Source organism: Arabidopsis lyrata, assembly GCF_000004255.2.
Source record: "Arabidopsis lyrata subsp. lyrata unplaced genomic scaffold ARALYscaffold_3, whole genome shotgun sequence".
NCBI classification, from domain to species: domain Eukaryota; kingdom Viridiplantae; phylum Streptophyta; class Magnoliopsida; order Brassicales; family Brassicaceae; genus Arabidopsis; species Arabidopsis lyrata.
In genome coordinates, this window is record NW_003302553.1 from 7,678,147 (window position 1) to 7,696,226 (window position 18,080).

Here is an 18,080-nt window from a genome sequence, read left to right on the forward strand (position 1 = left end):
TGAGATATTTTCTCATTTTATTAAGGGGTTTTGATAGATCCCAAGGGACCCAAATCTCGGTTCCCAATGAACGATCTAGAGATTCCCCTTCCACCAACTCCCCAAATTACTCAACTATTTTTCCCAAAAACGACGATTTGTTTCCAAGTTACATTCATCAAAAAATTGGTATGTTCTTGAAATATGATGGATTTTAATCTAATCGGCCCCCTAGATTTTCTACTTAGCCCCCGTTATAAATTTCTTTTATTTATTTATTTATTTTAAATCAAATATTTAGTAAAAGTCAATAAAATCTAAGCTTTTAGACATAATTACAGACTCAACCTAAGTTTGGATCTCTATCCACATATATTGGATCTCACTGTTGGATCTTTTAATCCCAAATCCTCAAAATCGACGTCTGAATCCCTAACATTAATTTTTTTTTTCTCTCTTGAAGAACGACAAACTTGAAGAACCCACCAAATCCCTCCGTCGTTCTTCTCTCGGAGCTCTACTCTACTCTCGTCGCCGGCAAACCTCCTCTTCTTCCCTATTCTCTCCTTTTTTCGATCTTCATTCTTCTTTCTTCTCGTTGGAAATCCACCGTGAGAAATCCAAATTCATGTTCATCCGTGTCCTCTCTTTGTAAGCTACGAATTCTCCATTCTCGTCCGTTCTTTTGTTTGATTTATATTTTGGATGGATTGAGTTGGGTTTTGTTTTGTGAAAGTGATGGATTTTCATATTTGAATTTGTCCTTGTTTTCGGATATTGAATGTTCGAATATGAATTTGGCCCAAATTTCAAACTTGAATTTATCTCTATTTTTGGGTTTGAATTTTTCCCTTAGATAGATTCAAAATGTGTTTAAATGTGTTTCGGATTTCGGATTCGGATTTGAAATGTGTTGAAAACAAACTTTATCTCTTATAATTATGTAGATAGATAATGAGATTGTGTGAATTTGTGTTTGGATTGCTTATTTATCTCTTTTTGTTTAGATGATGAGATTATGAGAGTATGCAAAACAAAGATTTAAGCAATGTTCTAAGAAGAAATGTTAGTTGGCACCGAAAAGGATAGTTAAGCCTTCAATTCATGTCAACGAACCGTATACGGAAGAAAAGATGAAGATGGAGATCGAAGGAGAAGAAGAAGGTCTCTTGGTGGTTTTAGATATATTGTATGGTTTTTGATACCACTGTGTTGGTGTTTTGGCTTTAGGTACAAATGTTCGGATTGTGTTTTGGTTTATAAGGTTATGTATGAATCTAAGTGTTTAGGTACAACTGATACGAACAGGTACAACTATGTATCTGGGTTTATAAATCTAAGTGTTTAGGTACAATTGTTCAGATGTGTTTTGGTTTCTAAGGTTATGTATGAAGCTAATTGTTTAGGTACAACTGGTACGATCAGGTACAACTATGTTTCTGGGTTTATGTTTTTTGGTTAAAAAAACTATCTAATTATATATGTATCTTTGAATCTGAATCTTAATATTTTTATGTATGAATCTATGTATTGAATATAATCTAAGAGTTTTGAACCAAAAAAAAAATCTTAATTTTTCAAAAAATCTGACAAATATGTAGGTTTTAAGGGCTTTTATTAAAAAAAAAAAAACAGTTAAATATCTGAAAATATCTGAAAGAATCTAAAGATATCTCAAAATATCTAAAAAAATCTGACAAATAGCTTACCTGGCGCCGTTATTTTGAAAAAATAATTAAAAATAGCACAAATTTGTTCATAGTTGTACAGTTGTACCCGGTTGCACATTTTTGCTCATAGTTGTGCAATATAGAGAATTTAGTAAATCTAGCTGTTATCAACTCTAGTTTAATTTTTGTGGGTGGAACCGATGATATTGCCTCATAAAAATACCATTACTTTGTATCTGTGTATTTATATTTATCAAAAATACAAGTATTTCAAAAATTTATAAAATTTTAGTTCAAAACTACAAAGTAACCATGAAGTATAAGGTTGTTAGTGTATGAATGTGAGATTTTATGTAAGAATTTCATTATTTTAGAAAATTTTGAAATTTTTTGTCAAAAACTTGTTGTGTAGTTTCATTACCATCGTGTATGCATTATTTTAGGTTTTTCAATTTGGTTTTAATTTTTCATTTAATAAAATTGGCCAAGGCAATAGACCTTAGTTGTACCTGTTGTACTTAGTTGTACCAAGACTGAACAACTTAATTTGCACAGCTACGACAATATCGTTTCTTAAATTATCCTAATAAATAGCACTCATAAAACTTAGTTGTACAACACAGAACATATAAGTTTCATAAACAAAACCAATACAAACAATATCGTTTTTTAAATTATCCTAATAAATAGCACTCATAAATCAACCTTGGTCACCCGCATCGTTTCCATCAACGTCACCATCATTGGTAAACCACTCGCCCAAACCGCTCGATCCATGCGACCTCTTCTTACGTCCTCTTCTTCTATGTTCTCCAACGGAGATGAATCTTGTTTCTTGTCTTCTTCCTTGTTTTACCTCATAATCCGGAGGATAGGCAAACAGTTGCATTATCTCCTCAGGAAGAACCCATTGACTATTATGGAGAACCGGATAGTCCCCCTTTCGATTTATTCATAAGAAAAGAATGCACTTCTTCATCTTCTCCATTAGAAATCCAATGTACATCTTCTCTGATACTTGTATAGTCTCCGTCATAAGCAAAGGGTATGACTGAATTCCTTTTCATTGTCCCTGAAAAAGACTGAGAGAAAAAACGGCCTATAATTTCACAACTTCCGTAGCAGACCATTAACATAGTTGTACACATTTGTCTCAGTTGCACCAAACTTAGGGTTTCCGTAAATATTCTACTTAGTTGTACACAGTGGTTCCAGTTGTCCCAAATCTGCAAGTCTCGTAGGGTTTAATATCGTAAAATGTGAGATATTTAATAGGTTTGTTTTTTTAATGAGAGAAGAGAGAGAAAGTTTTTGATTGGTTGAATAAAAAATGTGTTGGTATTAAATTAAATGTAAAATTAAAGGGATAAAGGGTAGAATTGGTTTATGAAAAAATTGGGAAGGAGAGGAGGTAGTGAGAATAAAGAGGGGTTTTCCAAAAATTGATTTCCCCGCTGGAGAGATTTAAATCCAAATATGATAATATATCTAATATAATTTATTTTTCAGAAGTTGCAATTTAACACTGTAAATACAAATATATCAACATATTTTACCAAAAATAAAATAGAATATATCAACATATAAATGCAAATGTAGTAAAAAATATATATTAACCATAAGTGACAGCATAACTAAAATACGCTTATTATTATTACCGGTTTTGACCAAAACAAAAAGAGAGAGAGATTTTTTAATTACCGGCTGATTTTAATTTTACAGTCTGTAAGGAGCCGAACTCGAAGGTAACGCCACCGTTTTCCACCTATAAAAAAGGGCGCGCAACATCACTTTCGTTCACTCTTGGGGCTCAGATCTGAAAACCTTATCCGAAATCTTCTTTTTCCCGACTCGACGGTGTGAATTGATGCAGCAGAGAGGACGATCCGTCAACCGCAGATCACGAAGCTTCTCTAGATCCAGACTCGCCGTCGAAGGCCATTGAATTACTCTCTCCGCAGATCCTTCTTCTTCCGAAATGGCTGCATCGTACGGTGAGATCACTGATTATATACATATATATGCCTCGAATCTCCAATTTCGATCATCGCTGATTGCTTATATTAATCGAAATTGGAGATTAGAGAGAAAAAGAAGAGAATGTGAAATTGATTTGTTGTTTTGTGTGTTTTGGGTGAGAGCAGAGGAAGAGCGTGATATCCAGAAGAATTACTGGATAGAGCATTCGGCTGATTTGACTGTTGAAGCTATGATGCTTGACTCCAGAGCTTCTGATCTCGACAAGGAAGAACGTCCTGAGGTTACCCCGACCTTTTTTTATAAAGACATTTGAATCAGTGAATGATTTTAAGCTCTGGTTTAGATGATTGATACACACTGTTTTTGATTTTAATGTTTTTTTTTTTTTTTTTGTCTCCTTCAAACAACTATTAGAGGCTCAGATATCTTTCAGGTCTAGTTTTGGTTTTTGATGAGTTGATATAAAATTATGCAGGTACTCTCTTTGCTCCCTTCATATGAAGGCAAATCAGTGTTGGAACTTGGAGCTGGTATTGGTCGTTTCACTGGTGAATTGGCTCAAAAAGCTGGTGAACTCATTGCTCTTGACTTCATTGATAGCGTCATCAAGAAGGTTTACTACTTTAATCAATCACCTTCTTCAACTTATAAAGTTTTTCTCTCCTGCCTTGAAATCTTGAATGTTATATTTCTTCTTTCTTGTAGAATGAAAGTGTCAATGGGCACTACAAGAATGTCAAGTTTATGTGTGCTGATGTTACATCCCCTGACCTCAAGATCACTGATGGATCCCTTGACTTGATTTTCTCCAACTGGCTGCTCATGTATCTTTCTGACAAAGAGGTATAATATATCATCTTTTATCCAAGGCAAACATAATCTTCTCTAGCGAGGAACCAATTTAGTTTTTTAACGGTTTTGTTTTGGATTCAGGTGGAGCTTTTGGCTGAAAGGATGGTTGGATGGATCAAGGTTGGAGGATATATTTTCTTCCGTGAATCTTGCTTCCACCAATCCGGGGACAGTAAGCGGAAATCCAACCCCACTCACTACCGTGAACCCCGTTTCTATAGCAAGGTTCCTACTTCTCTTACATCCAATTAAAAGTTACATTTCCAAGACTGCAATTTCAATCATTTAGCGGAAGGACAATGGTTAGAATGCCTATGCTTAAGAATATGTTGAGACTTACGGAAGTTTCAGTGGATTTAAATTGAATGATAAAGGATACATAACCACTTCTTTTCTCTTCTATTGACTGAGATCTAAATGTAATCTTATGCCTTGGTGTTTGTTAGTTTTGGTTTATTGGATATCGATGTAATGTATTGGTCAACAAATATGTAGTTACTTGTTTCCAAATCTATCCAAGCAAATTATTGGAGAACTTAAGTTGATTAAAATAGATGGCGAAACAATGCAGGTCTTTCAAGAATGCCAGACTCGGGATGCTGCTGGGAATTCATTTGAGCTCTCTATGATCGGATGCAAGTGCATTGGAGCTTATGTAAAGAACAAGAAGAATCAGAATCAGGTAAAACCAATACTCTGTCTATCAAGATTGTCTAGTTTCCTATTCTATTTAGATTTAAATCATGGGTAAAATTCTTTGTTATATGGGATGCAGATTTGTTGGATATGGCAGAAGGTCAGCTCCGAAAATGACAGAGGCTTCCAACGTTTCTTGGACAATGTTCAATACAAATCCAGTGGAATCCTACGCTATGAGCGTGTCTTTGGCCAAGGGTTTGTGAGCACTGGTGGACTTGGTAAAAGCTCAATTCGCTTTTGCTTGTGTTGTGTGTGCACGACGTTCTCTGTGTCTTCATTTATCAGTACTTATGTGTGTTTGTCGTGTTTCTTGAATCAGAGACAACCAAAGAATTTGTGGAGAAAATGAATCTGAAACCAGGACAGAAAGTGTTAGATGTTGGGTGTGGCATTGGTGGAGGTGACTTTTATATGGCTGAGAAGTTTGATGTTCATGTTGTTGGTATCGATCTCTCTGTCAACATGATCTCTTTCGCGTTGGAACGTGCTATTGGACTCAACTGCTCGGTTGAGTTTGAGGTTGCTGATTGCACTACAAAACACTACCCAGATAATTCATTCGATGTCATTTACAGCCGTGACACTATTCTGCACATCCAAGTACTCAACTTGATCTCATAGTTCTCTCTTGGAAGTTAATCATTGTGAATGCTTACTCATTTCTCTTTCTTCTTCAGGACAAACCAGCCTTGTTTAGGACTTTCTTCAAGTGGCTTAAACCGGGAGGTAAAGTTCTCATCAGCGACTACTGTAGAAGCCCCAAAACTCCATCTGCTGAGTTTTCAGAGTACATCAAACAGAGAGGATATGATCTCCATGACGTTCAAGCTTATGGACAGGTTTGTCTTGTTTGTCAAAGATATGTGTTTCTATTCTCAAACCTTTTTCTCTAATCCATTGATGACTAATCTTAAATGTAGATGCTAAAAGACGCTGGCTTTACTGATGTGATCGCAGAGGACCGTACTGATCAGGTAAATGAATCTCATATATACAAATATTGAAAGCAAGGACTAGTGTTTTGTAACTGAGTATTTCTTTTATTGTTTTGTATATACAGTTTATGCAAGTCCTGAAACGTGAATTAGACAGGGTGGAGAAAGAAAAGGAAGAATTCATATCCGACTTCTCCAAAGTAAGTAGTATCTTTCAATTTCAAAAGAAATAAAATCTTTCATGTTGTTACAATATTATCTGAAGCTGTCTCTTTTTGAATTCGATGTATCTAACAAAGTTGAATAAACGCAGGAGGATTACGATGATATTGTTGGAGGATGGAAGGCAAAGCTGGAGAGGTGTGCATCGGATGAGCAGAAATGGGGACTTTTCATCGCCAACAAGAATTAAGCAAATCGAAATCTACTACTTTTATGTTTTCTTCTTTCTTTGTTTCTTCAATAAAAATGTCATTTCCGCTAGGTGATGAATATGCATGTAGTTTTATGTGGACTTGTTGAGTGGTGTTAAATCTCTTCCTTATGTGATATGTAAACCGAATTATGTTTGGTCTGGTCTCTTAATTTTTACCATTGATTTGAAGAATTTTCTTAATGCATTTGTGTTAATACATTTTTTCAGTTTTGACTTCAGTTACAGTTTGTTTGGTAGAACCGGAATTTTCAAATGGAATTTTTGGATATAGCTCGGTTCAACTCAAACCGAACGAGGCACATCCTTGATGTGGATTGTGTTTGATTCAGCGTTTAGACAATTTGTCCCTCTATCTAAAAAAAACTAAGACCCCTTTAGGTGTTTTGGGCTTCTAGGCCCCAAATTATTTTATCTAACTGTATTGAAACAGTAACTTGTTTAAGCAATTCAAAACCTAGATCTCATCGAATAGATAGACATATACATTACTGAATTTTGTTTCACAACCTATCTGTATGTTCTTTACTTCTTTTTCCATGGTGGAGAGTTTGTAGGAGAGGCCTGGGAGTAGCAAAAAATAACTAAATTTCGTTTTGAAAACAAAAACATTCCGTAGGGTACCCAATAGCCATAGGACTGTGCAACATAGTGTGTGGATGGAGGTAAAGAAAGAAGAAGAGCCTTGAAATCACACACATTCAAAAGACTAGATTCGTCAGACTCCTCCTATTTAGGTTTTGACCCAACCCTACCCTCTCCTATACACACCTCCTACTGTTCTATTTCTGTATTCAACAGTGTCAATTCCAATCTCTTTTTTCTTCAAAAAAAAAAAAATTCCAATCTCTCTCAGTCAATTTATTTGCAAAATCCATCAACCCATTTTCTTACAATTTTATTATTATCTCCCAATGCTCAACAAAAAAAACCATGTTGGATATTGTATTTGTTAATTTTAGAAAGAAGTCACAAATCTTAATAGCTACGTCCCTCACTCAGTAGCTAGCTAATTAAAATAATATATATACACAGAGAATTTGATGCAGTCTTACATTGTCAGAATACTGTAAATGTAGTGTTGTTAATGTGTGTATGTGTTGTATATTATTTTGTCGACATGTATATATATACGTACACATGTGACATATATATTTTGTAATGTTTGATTATGATGACCTCATGATAAGAGAGATCACTGACAATTATACAATAGAAAGCTTGAAAATAGGCTTTAATCATATCTATTTTGATAAATTGGTACTTCTCGCAAAGAGAGAGAGAGAGAGATACGGTAGAAGAGAATGAATCACATGAAGCATTTAAAACCAAAATAGGGAAAATGCAGAGAGGAGCGGGTGAGTCACAGCCAACCAATGGTCCACCTCATGACTGTCACCATTTTGTCCCTCACAGATACACCCCTCCCTCAGTCTTGTCAATTCTCTCTTCTCTCCCTCTCTCTCTCTTCATTGTTTAGTTTGTCTCTTCCACCGTTGGAGTTATTAAAAGTGTTCAAATTATCAATGGGATTATTAGCACTATTCGACTATTTTTATTTTTAGTGTAGATTTTAGTTACATACTTACATTTTATATATTTATGTACTCTGTGATACATCTAAAAAATACTTATAAATTGGGTTTATTTTAACTAACAATATACAGTATTTGTATTTGTTTCATAATTTTGAATCAGATTTATTGATATATGGATGAGTTTCTTGTTTTAGACTTTAGCTATACAGCTAGGAGTTTCTGTAGCTAGAGACAAATACGAATTACCCACGGAGAAAACCATCATGCATGAATAATGCCACGTATGAATCATCTTGAAATTACCCATCATCTTATTCTTGCAAAATTATTCAAATCATATTATCCTCTAGCTACTATATATTTTATTGTGATTAATTAAGATTCCACGTTTGCCATAACATCACAATTTCCCTGATCGTCAAGTGATGATATATGAATTCTTATTCGTAGTAATCAAATCTTATATGCGTATAGTAGATACACGTCATTGATGATATGACAATGTATCAAAGGAGCAGACAAAGATTTTTTTATGATCCATGGAAATGACCAAAAGATTATACCGTACGATTACACTCTACCATTAATCTTCGTTACAATTCACGAGAAGATTCATGTTTCTTTATTTCCTAACAACAATATCTATTGTTTATACTCCGTTCATAGGATCGTTCGTGTGATAATCTGTTGACTGTATACGCTTACCCATTAATATTTTCTCTTCTTGCTTTTTACTTTTTTCGTATAAAATTGGTTAAAGTGGTGTTTTTGCTTACTTCCATGCTCGGAAGAATCACAAACACACAATCATCATGGAAAAGAAATAAAGCAAATATACAAAGAAGAGGATCATAGGGAATGATAATGCATCAAAATAAGCAGTACAAACAAATAAAATTACCCACGATCTTTCTACTAAAACTATTAATAAAGAAAAAGGTCTCATTGAATCGTACAAAGAGACATAAAAGAATGAATGAATCTTTGGGAAAAGAAAGGAAAGTGTCGGGGCTTCTTCTATGAATAACCTATTCAGTTATTTTTCTTTTCCTTTGTCTTGTCTCTTCTCTACTCTAAAAGTCACTCTTCTTTCCTTTTCTCACGTTCCCACTCTCATATTTTGTCATTTTCCCCATTTAAAATTTATGGTGGCTTGGCTAGCTTTCTTTAAATTCTCATTCGTTAATCAAAAGTGAAGCTTAAATTTAGTTTAAAATGTTGTCAATAAAAATTTAGTTAAAAATGTTGAGTGTTGACAAAAAAATTAGTTAACAATGTTATGCACAAATTTATGTAAATGCAAATACAAACTAAAAATGTTGGTTTATCGAAGAGCTTTTTTTCCCTAAATAATTTTTGTTTTGGTCATAACTTTATCAACGAACTTAATAATTCTTTTGATCATACATTCATACTGGAAATGTTCTGTATGAGTACGTACACATGATGAGAGGACGTTAAATATGAGGAAGATAAATATATATATATAGGAAGACAATGTATATATAAATAGCAAATGTAAAGGCATATTGTTGGTATGCTAGTGAAAAGAAAACAAAACAAGTCCCAAACCAATACAATTTTCCCACTCTCTTTGTCATTTCAACATCAACCCAATTCTTTTTGTCTCTCGCGCATTTATAACTCATAGAAACAGATCCCCACATTGACACATGCATACATATATACACACACCTACATAGATCATGTGTGTGTAGATATTTTTAGGAATAACGCATGAAATTAAAAGATGATGTAGAGTAATAACGAGAATATCTCATCACCAAAGAACCCAAATAGCCTCATTCACCAACCAAATCAAGCAAGTTTCATGATCCAAACCCTAATTCACCACATTCACACAAATGAAAAACTAATGGGAAAATCACATGTCTTTCTATTTTCTTTTCTTTAAAAATTTGTTTGGTTCATTTTTAACAATTAAAGAAAGTGGTCCAAAGTGCATTTTAAGGCAAACCCTTATGAAATGTTAACATCAACACCATAAAGACACGCCTGCCCTTACTCCTAGACAAAACCCTAATTAACCCCTTTTCACTCTTTCTAACTTGGGTGAATAATTAAACTAATCATCTAATAACACAAAAGGGTGTTTCTCTTGAAAGAATTCAATTATGTTTAGTTCTTCATAGGCAGAAACTCATAGAAACAGTGAATACTATTGATCTCCTTCTCTTTCTCACCATCGCTACAAAACCCTTCTTTTCTCAGTGGAAACAGCTCAAGTGTCTGTTCTTGATGATCCGGTTCACCGTTAGAGCAATCTCGTTCTTGATCTTTATTATCATCACAATTTCGACGACAAGTCTCTGTGTTCGCTGCTTCTCTGGTACGTAGAAATACAGGTGAAATCGTGACCGTATCTTTAGCAACAGAAACAGTAATGTTGCTATTGGACATGTTGGAGGAAACAGTAGTTGAATTGAGAATGAGGTTACGTTGATGATGATGATGTGGAGAAGGGTAGAAACCAGGTGGCAACTGCATCATCTGCCACGTGGCGTTTATCCCTAAAACGCTTCGTCTCTCGTCTCCTCCACAACGACCATTGCGCTCGACCCGTATGTTCGCTGGCTCCTCCAGATGATGATCATGGGAAGGTTTCTAATTATGCAAAAAACCATTCAAGATTTTTTGAAATTAGTCAATTATTAGCATTGGAAAATGTAAAAATTGGTAACAAAATAAGTCAAAATCTTGGTAAAGCGACAAACTTTATGCTTAAAACAAATTCCAGATAGGGACAGGAGTGAAGGAGAATGAGACCGTTAAAGACCAGGGTCAAAACGGTCTTTTCAAGCATGTGTTGGAGTGAAAAAGCACATAAATTTATGGAAATTCAGCAAAAACAAAAGATGACACAGCTAAAGGATCGATCGTATGTAGCAGCTGTCCCGACAGAAAGGAAAGTCTCTGCAGCTTTTTGGATGAATCCATTAATCTTTTAAAATATGGAGTATATTCAAATAATTAAAACCATAATTATATGCTAAGAATATACTTATTTTTGCATATGCTACAAAAATATACTACTTATTTTGAGTTTCCCGATAAATAACTTTTTGGTCTTTTCCACCGCCTCATCTCTCTGCCTTTGTTGTTTTTCTTGCAAACTTACCCAAACTTCCAAAAAAGAATTCACTTATTCTTAAGAGATTCTATTTGTAATCATATGCTAATTATGTAATCCCTCAACCCTTAATTACACTCCCTTTCATGAGGCCATCAAGTACAGTAGAACACATAATACATATCATCAAATTTATTAATAGTTATAAACAAACATATGCATATGTAGATTTTTCACAAAAAATAATAATATATGTATAGATAGATATGTATATACCTCTGGTTGTGTGTCGCATCCGATCGAACATATCCAGTTCTTGGACTGTTCAACCTTGTAACCTGTAAAATTCATATATAATTTTCAAAATGTCAATTTAGAAATGTAATCAACCTAAAAAAATTATAATACAAAAAAGACTTTAATTTTTAGAAAGGCCCCAAGTTCTGTTTCTATGGTCTCTTACCTGACGGATCTTTCTTGTCGAATCCGTGGTTTGAGACAAGACTTGTTGTTGAAAAGACCGATTCTTCATGACCAGCTTCCATCTGTCGTCGTCGTTTCTGGCGTTCTCGGGCTTTGTGGTTTTGGAACCAATAGAAAACGTTTTTGCCTTCTATCTTCCCGTACCGTCGTAGTTGTGCCGTGATTTGTTGGATGTGGTCGGCAGAAGGAGTTCTAGTTCCTTGTCGGTAAAGCTCTTCAAGAACCCTTAACTGATCTGGCGTCGGATTCCACCGTGAGCTCACCATTACCGGTGGATGTTGAGGTTCTGAGTTTAGCATCATCAGCTCCCTCTTGTTCTGCTCCGCCGTCATCGTCACCACTGCTGTGAAAATCATAATAACAAAGAAATGAGCATTCGACACAAGAGAAAGAGAGACTGGAAAATTTCACCAAAAACAACGAGAGAGAGAGAGAGAGAGAGAGAGAGAGAGAACGAGATACCCATATTAAAGCGGTGGTCGGAGTTGGTGTTTACGGCGGCGGTGGGACAAGATGAGAGGCGTGGGATGAGAGGACGAAGCTTTCTTCCTCCGTTGAAGGAATCTCCGCCCCCTTCGTTGTAACCCATCGTCCACATTTTGGTGTACTTAATTTATATGTATGTTTATAGAGGAGAAGGGAGAGAGAGACAGCGATAGCAAGTAAATATTAGGGTTTTGTTTGTTTTATCGAAATTGAGGAGATGTGAATGATAGGGTTGAAGGAGAAATAGACAAATGGTAGAAAGTGGTTTTGGCTATTTTGGCTTATGGGTTTGGAGAGAGTGATAAAGTTTAGATATCTTTGTAATGTGAATGTGAGAATGGGAGCATGCTAATGGGGTGGTTTTGTGTGTATATATTTATAGAGAGAGATATAGACAGTCTAATAACATATATATATATATATATATATATATATATTTTTTTTTTAAAATACAAATAATTAACATTTCACACATACGAATAGAAATATATACTTGATTTTATTTCGATTATTTTAAAAATTCTCCACTGGGCTGCAAAATCACAGACGATATGTTTTCATGTCAAAGAAATATAACATTTTTTAGTCCTTCATTAGTAAACGACAGACCTATATACTTTCCCCAAGAAGGAATTTTATCATTTCACATACATTTGTAGGAAGCTACGATTTGTTTGTTTGCACAATACGATTAATGTAACTTGTACATTCATAGGCTTTAATAAGTCGGATGTATCTTTACTTGCATGATAAAAAGCTTTCATGCATGTACAATGTGTACCATTAAAATGCTATTCAAAACGTGGTTAGCCTGCGGATGATGAAAGTATTTAACTACTAGCTATACACATAAAAAGTAGATTCCAAGAAATTACAAACTTTCGTCCCGACCAAATCTATACTTCACAGAATTAGATCCCCCTACCTAAAGCACACGATAAAACTATATATCTACCGTGGCCAAGTAACAAACTACGGTGATGGTTATTGATAAATCACTTTTGTGTAGCGAATTCAATAAATGCAGTGATCAGCTATATATGTAATTTCACTAAGCTAAGGAATGATACCTACAATTTTAGTTTCATAAATTAATGGCTATCACTAGATAGTATAAATGTACAATAAAAGAATAGGAGGTAGGAAGATGAGGTTGACTAGTAAAGAGGAGAGAGGATCGGAGGGGCGTGGAATTCTGGGGGGATATGACATGAATGATATGGGGAGATGCGAAGGAGCTTATAACGACGTGACATTCTCCCATCTCTCCCCATCACTCGTTTTCTTTCATTCTTTTTTTTCCCTCTTTTTTTTTTGTAAAATCCTATATTAGATTGCTATGTTTTTTTTTTTTAACGAAATATGAGATCGATAAATGGGATCCCTAAATAAATATGTATGTGTGTGTGTGTTGTGGCTTTCACTATTATTCTTGTTCTCAACTGCCCCATAGCTTTGTCTCCTTTACACTCTTAACCTCATCTCCTTTTGTCTCTCTAGCTCAAACTTACTTTTCCATAAAACCCTTTTCCTTCTTTCTTCTCTTTGGGATCTTAAATCCCCCTTTTTGTCTTTTCCCAAGCCCTAATCAATCCTTTTGTTTTTTTTTCTCCTTTTTTTTTGGAAAATTTGCAAACAAATATTAATCCCTGAGTTTGGAAGAGATGTACCAAAATGATCGAATTTGCTTTCTATTTGTTCTCATGTTTGTGTGATCAAACTATATATCTCCCCTTATTTGCTTGAGATGTAGCTATGGGATTCAAGGTGGTAGCTATTATATTAGTGACACACATGAACAAAGTGATGATATTAATTTTTATTTGGTGATATATCTTTCAAACTTAATAAATATGAGTTTTTAGAAAAATTCAAGAATTTTTTTTATGAAATCTCATAGGTTTTTTCTTTCTTTCTGTAAAAGTTTAAAATCTCATAGTTTTTGTAGTTACAAAGGATACGTGAATTCGCACGCACTCTGAATCATTACGTTTCTTTTTAACAGAGATATTTTCAAGCTTGATATTTTTCTTTTCACACTTATATTCTATCTATTAGGTAAATTCACAAGATTAAATGAAAGATTATGTATTGATTTTGGGGAAAAAATAATCACAGTGAGTGAAACTTAACTCAAATACAAAATAAATAAATTATTATATGATCATTTAAAAAGAATGCTGGGCTTATATTAATCAGACTTTTGGGCCCAATGAAATCGGATTAGGCCCAAACAAGCTATAAATGAATGCCATATAAAAACGGTTTGAAAGAGAGATACAGAGATCGCTACCAAAGTTATGTTCTTCGTCACTCGCCTGCGACTACGAGCCAGAGAAAATGGCTTCTTATTGTCTAAATCCCTCTCTTTCTCATCTGCCTCCATATTGAAATCTGATGATGTCGAAGGAGAAGATGATGCAGTAGAAGCAGAAGATCGTCGACGTAGTGTAACCAATAGAGCTTACTGGAGAAGACGAATACACAGTATCTGCGCCGTACGGAGAAATCCAGACGAAGCTCTTCGGGTTCTAGACGGACTCTGCCTCCGTGGATATCGTCCCGACTCGCTTAACCTGAGCAGTGTGATCCACTCTCTTTGTGACGCCGGACGATTTGACGAAGCTCACCGTCGGTTTCTACTCTTCGTCGCTTCAGGTTTTATCCCAGATGAGCGAACCTGCAACGTTATCATAGCGAGATTGTTAGATTTGAGATCTCCGGTGAGTACGTTTGGAGTTATACAACGTTTGATCGGTTTCAAGAAGGAGTTCGTGCCGTCGTTGACGAATTACAACCGTTTGATCAATCAGTTGTGTTTGATTTATAGAGTAATCGATGCGCATAAGCTTGTATTTGATATGAGGAATAGAGGACATCTCCCAAATGTTGTGACTTTCACAACTTTAATCGGTGGTTACTGTGAGATTAGAGAACTTGAAGTTGCTCATAAAGTGTTCGACGAAATGCGTGGGTGTGGCATAAGGCCTAATTCTCTCACAATGAGTGTTCTTATTGGTGGGTTTTTTAAAATGAGAGATGTTGAAACAGGACGGAAGCTGATGAAGGAACTTTGGGAATACATGAAGGATGAGGCCGATACATCAATGAAAACAGCAGCTTTTGCAAATCTTGTTGATTCTATGTGCAGGGAAGGGTATTTCAATGACATTTTCGAGATTGCAGAGAACATGCCACAATGCGAGTCCGTGAACGTTGAATTTTCTTACGGGCATATGATAGATTCCTTGTGTCGATACAGGAGAAACCATGGAGCTGCAAGGATTGTTTATATAATGAAGAGTAAAGGATTAAAACCGAGAAGAACGTCATACAATGCTATAATTCATGGCTTGTGCAAGGATGGTGGGTGTATGAGGGCTTATCAGTTGCTAGAAGAGGGATCTGAATTTGGTTTCTTTCCGTCTGAGTATACTTATAAGCTTCTAGTGGAGAGTCTATGCAGGGAACTGGACACGGGTAAAACCAGGAATGTTCTAGAGCTGATGTTGAGAAAGGAAGGAACAGATAGAACTCGAATCTATAATATTTATCTACGAGCTCTCTGTGTGATGGATAACCCGACTGAGATCCTGAACGTACTGGTCAGTATGCTTCAGGGAGACTGTAGTCCTGATGAGTATACACTTAACACAGTTGTTAATGGATTTTGCAAGATGGGTAGGGTGGATGATGCTATGAAAGTTCTTGGTGATATGATGACAGGGAAATTCTGTGCACCAGATGCTGTGACTTTAACTACTGTTATGTGTGGCTTGCTTAGTCAAGGAAGAGCAGAAGAAGCTCTCGATGTGTTGAATCGGGTTATGCCAGAGAAGAAGATTAAGCCAGGTGTTGTTACATACAACGCTGTTATACGCGGGTTGTTCAAGCTCAATAAGGGAGATGAAGCTATGTGTGTGTTTGATCAGCTGGAAAAGGCAAGTGTGACTGCGGATAGTACTACATATGCTATAATCATTGACGGATTGTGCGTGACTAGTCAGGTGGATATGGCGAAGAAGTTCTGGGATGATGTGATATGGCCATCAGGCAGGCATGATGTGTTTGTTTATGCAGCGTTTCTGAAAGGGCTTTGTCGGTCTGGTTATCTAAGTGATGCTTGCCATTTCCTATATGACCTGGCAGATTCTGGAGCAATCCCTAATGTTGTGTGCTATAATACTGTGATTGATGAGTGTAGCAGAAGTGGGTTGAAGAGAGAAGCGTACCAGATTTTGGAGGAGATGAGGAAGAACGGTCAGGCTCCTGATGCTGTTACATGGCGGATACTCGATAAACTGCATGATTCTTCTATGCCTTTAGCTGTGGAAGGAGAGTTAAATTCAAACCCTGCAACCTCAGGATAGACTCTTTCAAATGTTTTGGGGCGCAAGCATCTTGCATTCTGAAATTATGGTCACTGGTAAAAGTAAAAAGCTGACTGGTGATCTGAGAATTGGTTTTACCAACGCTGTATGAGAGTAAAGAAGTGGGCTTGTTTGTTTCTTCTCTGTGAGTTTTTCGCCGGCAAATTCAAAAGTTCAGTGAGCTCAGATAGGTGAATAATAAGCAGAATTGAAAGAAAACATTTAAGAGCGAGGAAAGGAAACATAAACATTTCTACAGCAACAGAGTGGAGCTAGTGCAAATGGTTCTCCAGACACATGAATCCAGACAGCCATTTTAAGATGTACAAGAAAAGCATACAGATTGATAAAAATCTATTATCTAAAAGCAGATGATTTCCACAAAATGCATCATGGTTTAACTAGTTCCACCGCTTTGCTGATGAGCCTGAGACTCCCAGAAGAGTCTGACAGTGGAATAGATAAGAGAGGGCTCAGCCATAGCGCCATTACCATAGTCTCCACAGGCCAATCTCTTCTTGATAGGAGGAATAAGTGTGATTCCCAGTTCATCAAGCGACAAAAGATGCCTTTCAGTGAAAGGATTGTTCCACATCAAAGTATTCATAGCTGGTGCAACAAACAGTGGTTTGCTATAGTCCCAAGCTCGTATAATGCAAGTCAGAAGATTATCACAAAGCCCACCAGCAATCTATAATGGTAAAAAAAAAAAAAAAAAAAGATTGTATGAATATCGAATGTTTCCACAATTCACACAATTGAAGCAAAGTAGAGGGTTATAGAAGTTTAGTTAATTACCTTGCCTAGAGTGTTAGCAGACAAAGGAGCAATGACTAAAACATCAGCCCAACGTCTAAGCTCGATGTGAAGGACAGGATCACCGATCTTGTTCCAGCTTGACCATTCATCTTCATCAGTATACAGAGTCACTTCTTGTGGGAGAGAGAGTTTATCGAGGAAATGAAGAGATGATTTCGAAACTACGGCTCTCACTTCTGCCCATTCGGTGAAACAATGACAGAGATTGCCGAATTTGATAGCAGCGACACTTCCACTTGCAGCCAGTAGTACACGAGGCTTTCTCGGTGTGGTATTGACTTCCATCTCTTGTCTGTCTCTTTTCCCATTCTCCATAGCTGCTTCACAACTTCAGAGATCCACCGAATGGTTCGGCGAGGAACCCTAACCGAAAAATTGATCTGGTCGAGAGAAGAATATCAAAATGTTTTAGAGGGAAGAGAGAGATAAAGTGAGCACAATTATTTATTATTACTCATTTTGGTTGCTGGTCAAATGGGCCGTTGACTCACTCTTTTTAGGCCTCACTCCTCAGTCGTATGGGCTTTGAATATCATCTATAATTTATGACACAATTGTTGTGTGATACTAAATACAGATCATAACAACGATGATGATAGTACAAATCATAATAATAAGACTAATATGTTTCGGTCTATTTTATTAAATACTAGTTTATAGCGACCGTATTGGCAACTCTGTAAGAATATCCAAGAAAGTCGATTTTGCAAACCAAAACATATCTTAAGGTCGTTGAACAATAAAG

At 35.9% G+C, this 18,080-nt stretch overlaps 4 protein-coding genes and 1 long non-coding RNA gene across 7 annotated transcripts; 3 read left to right on the plus strand and 2 right to left on the minus strand.

Annotated features, from left to right (window-relative positions):
- Positions 1 to 317: 317 nt before the first annotated feature.
- LOC110230487 lies at positions 318 to 1,340 on the plus strand. The gene is made up of 2 exons (XR_002333595.1): positions 318 to 630; positions 987 to 1,340. It is a non-coding gene; the product is annotated as an uncharacterized LOC110230487 (long non-coding RNA).
- A 2,087-nt stretch (positions 1,341 to 3,427) lies between these two features.
- Positions 3,428 to 6,731, plus strand: LOC9319166 (phosphoethanolamine N-methyltransferase 1). The gene is made up of 12 exons (XM_021032468.1): positions 3,428 to 3,643; positions 3,794 to 3,909; positions 4,105 to 4,242; positions 4,335 to 4,472; positions 4,563 to 4,706; positions 5,053 to 5,163; positions 5,257 to 5,398; positions 5,500 to 5,780; positions 5,858 to 6,019; positions 6,101 to 6,154; positions 6,241 to 6,315; positions 6,429 to 6,731. Exons 1-12 carry the CDS (start codon positions 3,628 to 3,630, stop codon positions 6,525 to 6,527), a joined length of 1,476 nt encoding a protein of 491 aa, XP_020888127.1. The 5' UTR covers positions 3,428 to 3,627; the 3' UTR covers positions 6,528 to 6,731.
- A 3,316-nt stretch (positions 6,732 to 10,047) lies between these two features.
- LOC9319167 (WUSCHEL-related homeobox 1) lies at positions 10,048 to 12,529 on the minus strand. 3 transcript variants are annotated; one of them, XM_021030326.1, is made up of 5 exons: positions 12,123 to 12,529; positions 11,641 to 12,003; positions 11,454 to 11,515; positions 10,546 to 10,711; positions 10,048 to 10,433 (listed from the first exon to the last, which is right to left on the minus strand). In XM_021030326.1, exons 1-5 carry the CDS (start codon positions 12,256 to 12,258, stop codon positions 10,315 to 10,317), a joined length of 846 nt encoding a protein of 281 aa, XP_020885985.1. In that variant the 5' UTR covers positions 12,259 to 12,529; the 3' UTR covers positions 10,048 to 10,314. The 3 variants fall into 3 exon arrangements, with proteins under 3 accessions (XP_020885985.1, XP_020885984.1, XP_002885236.1); XM_021030325.1 differs by having other exon boundaries at positions 10,048 to 10,711; positions 11,641 to 12,000; XM_002885190.2 differs by having other exon boundaries at positions 10,048 to 10,711.
- A 1,787-nt stretch (positions 12,530 to 14,316) lies between these two features.
- LOC9321303 (pentatricopeptide repeat-containing protein At3g18020) lies at positions 14,317 to 16,615 on the plus strand. Its single transcript, XM_002883055.2, has one exon. It carries the CDS (start codon positions 14,447 to 14,449, stop codon positions 16,514 to 16,516), a length of 2,070 nt encoding a protein of 689 aa, XP_002883101.1. The 5' UTR covers positions 14,317 to 14,446; the 3' UTR covers positions 16,517 to 16,615.
- Positions 16,616 to 16,712: 97 nt separating this feature from the next.
- Positions 16,713 to 17,864, minus strand: LOC9319168 (phosphopantothenoylcysteine decarboxylase). Its single transcript, XM_021030817.1, has 2 exons — positions 17,315 to 17,864; positions 16,713 to 17,207 (listed from the first exon to the last, which is right to left on the minus strand). The coding sequence occupies exons 1-2, from the start codon at positions 17,648 to 17,650 to the stop codon at positions 16,914 to 16,916; spliced, it is 630 nt and encodes a 209-aa protein (XP_020886476.1). The 5' UTR covers positions 17,651 to 17,864; the 3' UTR covers positions 16,713 to 16,913.
- Positions 17,865 to 18,080: the final 216 nt, after the last annotated feature.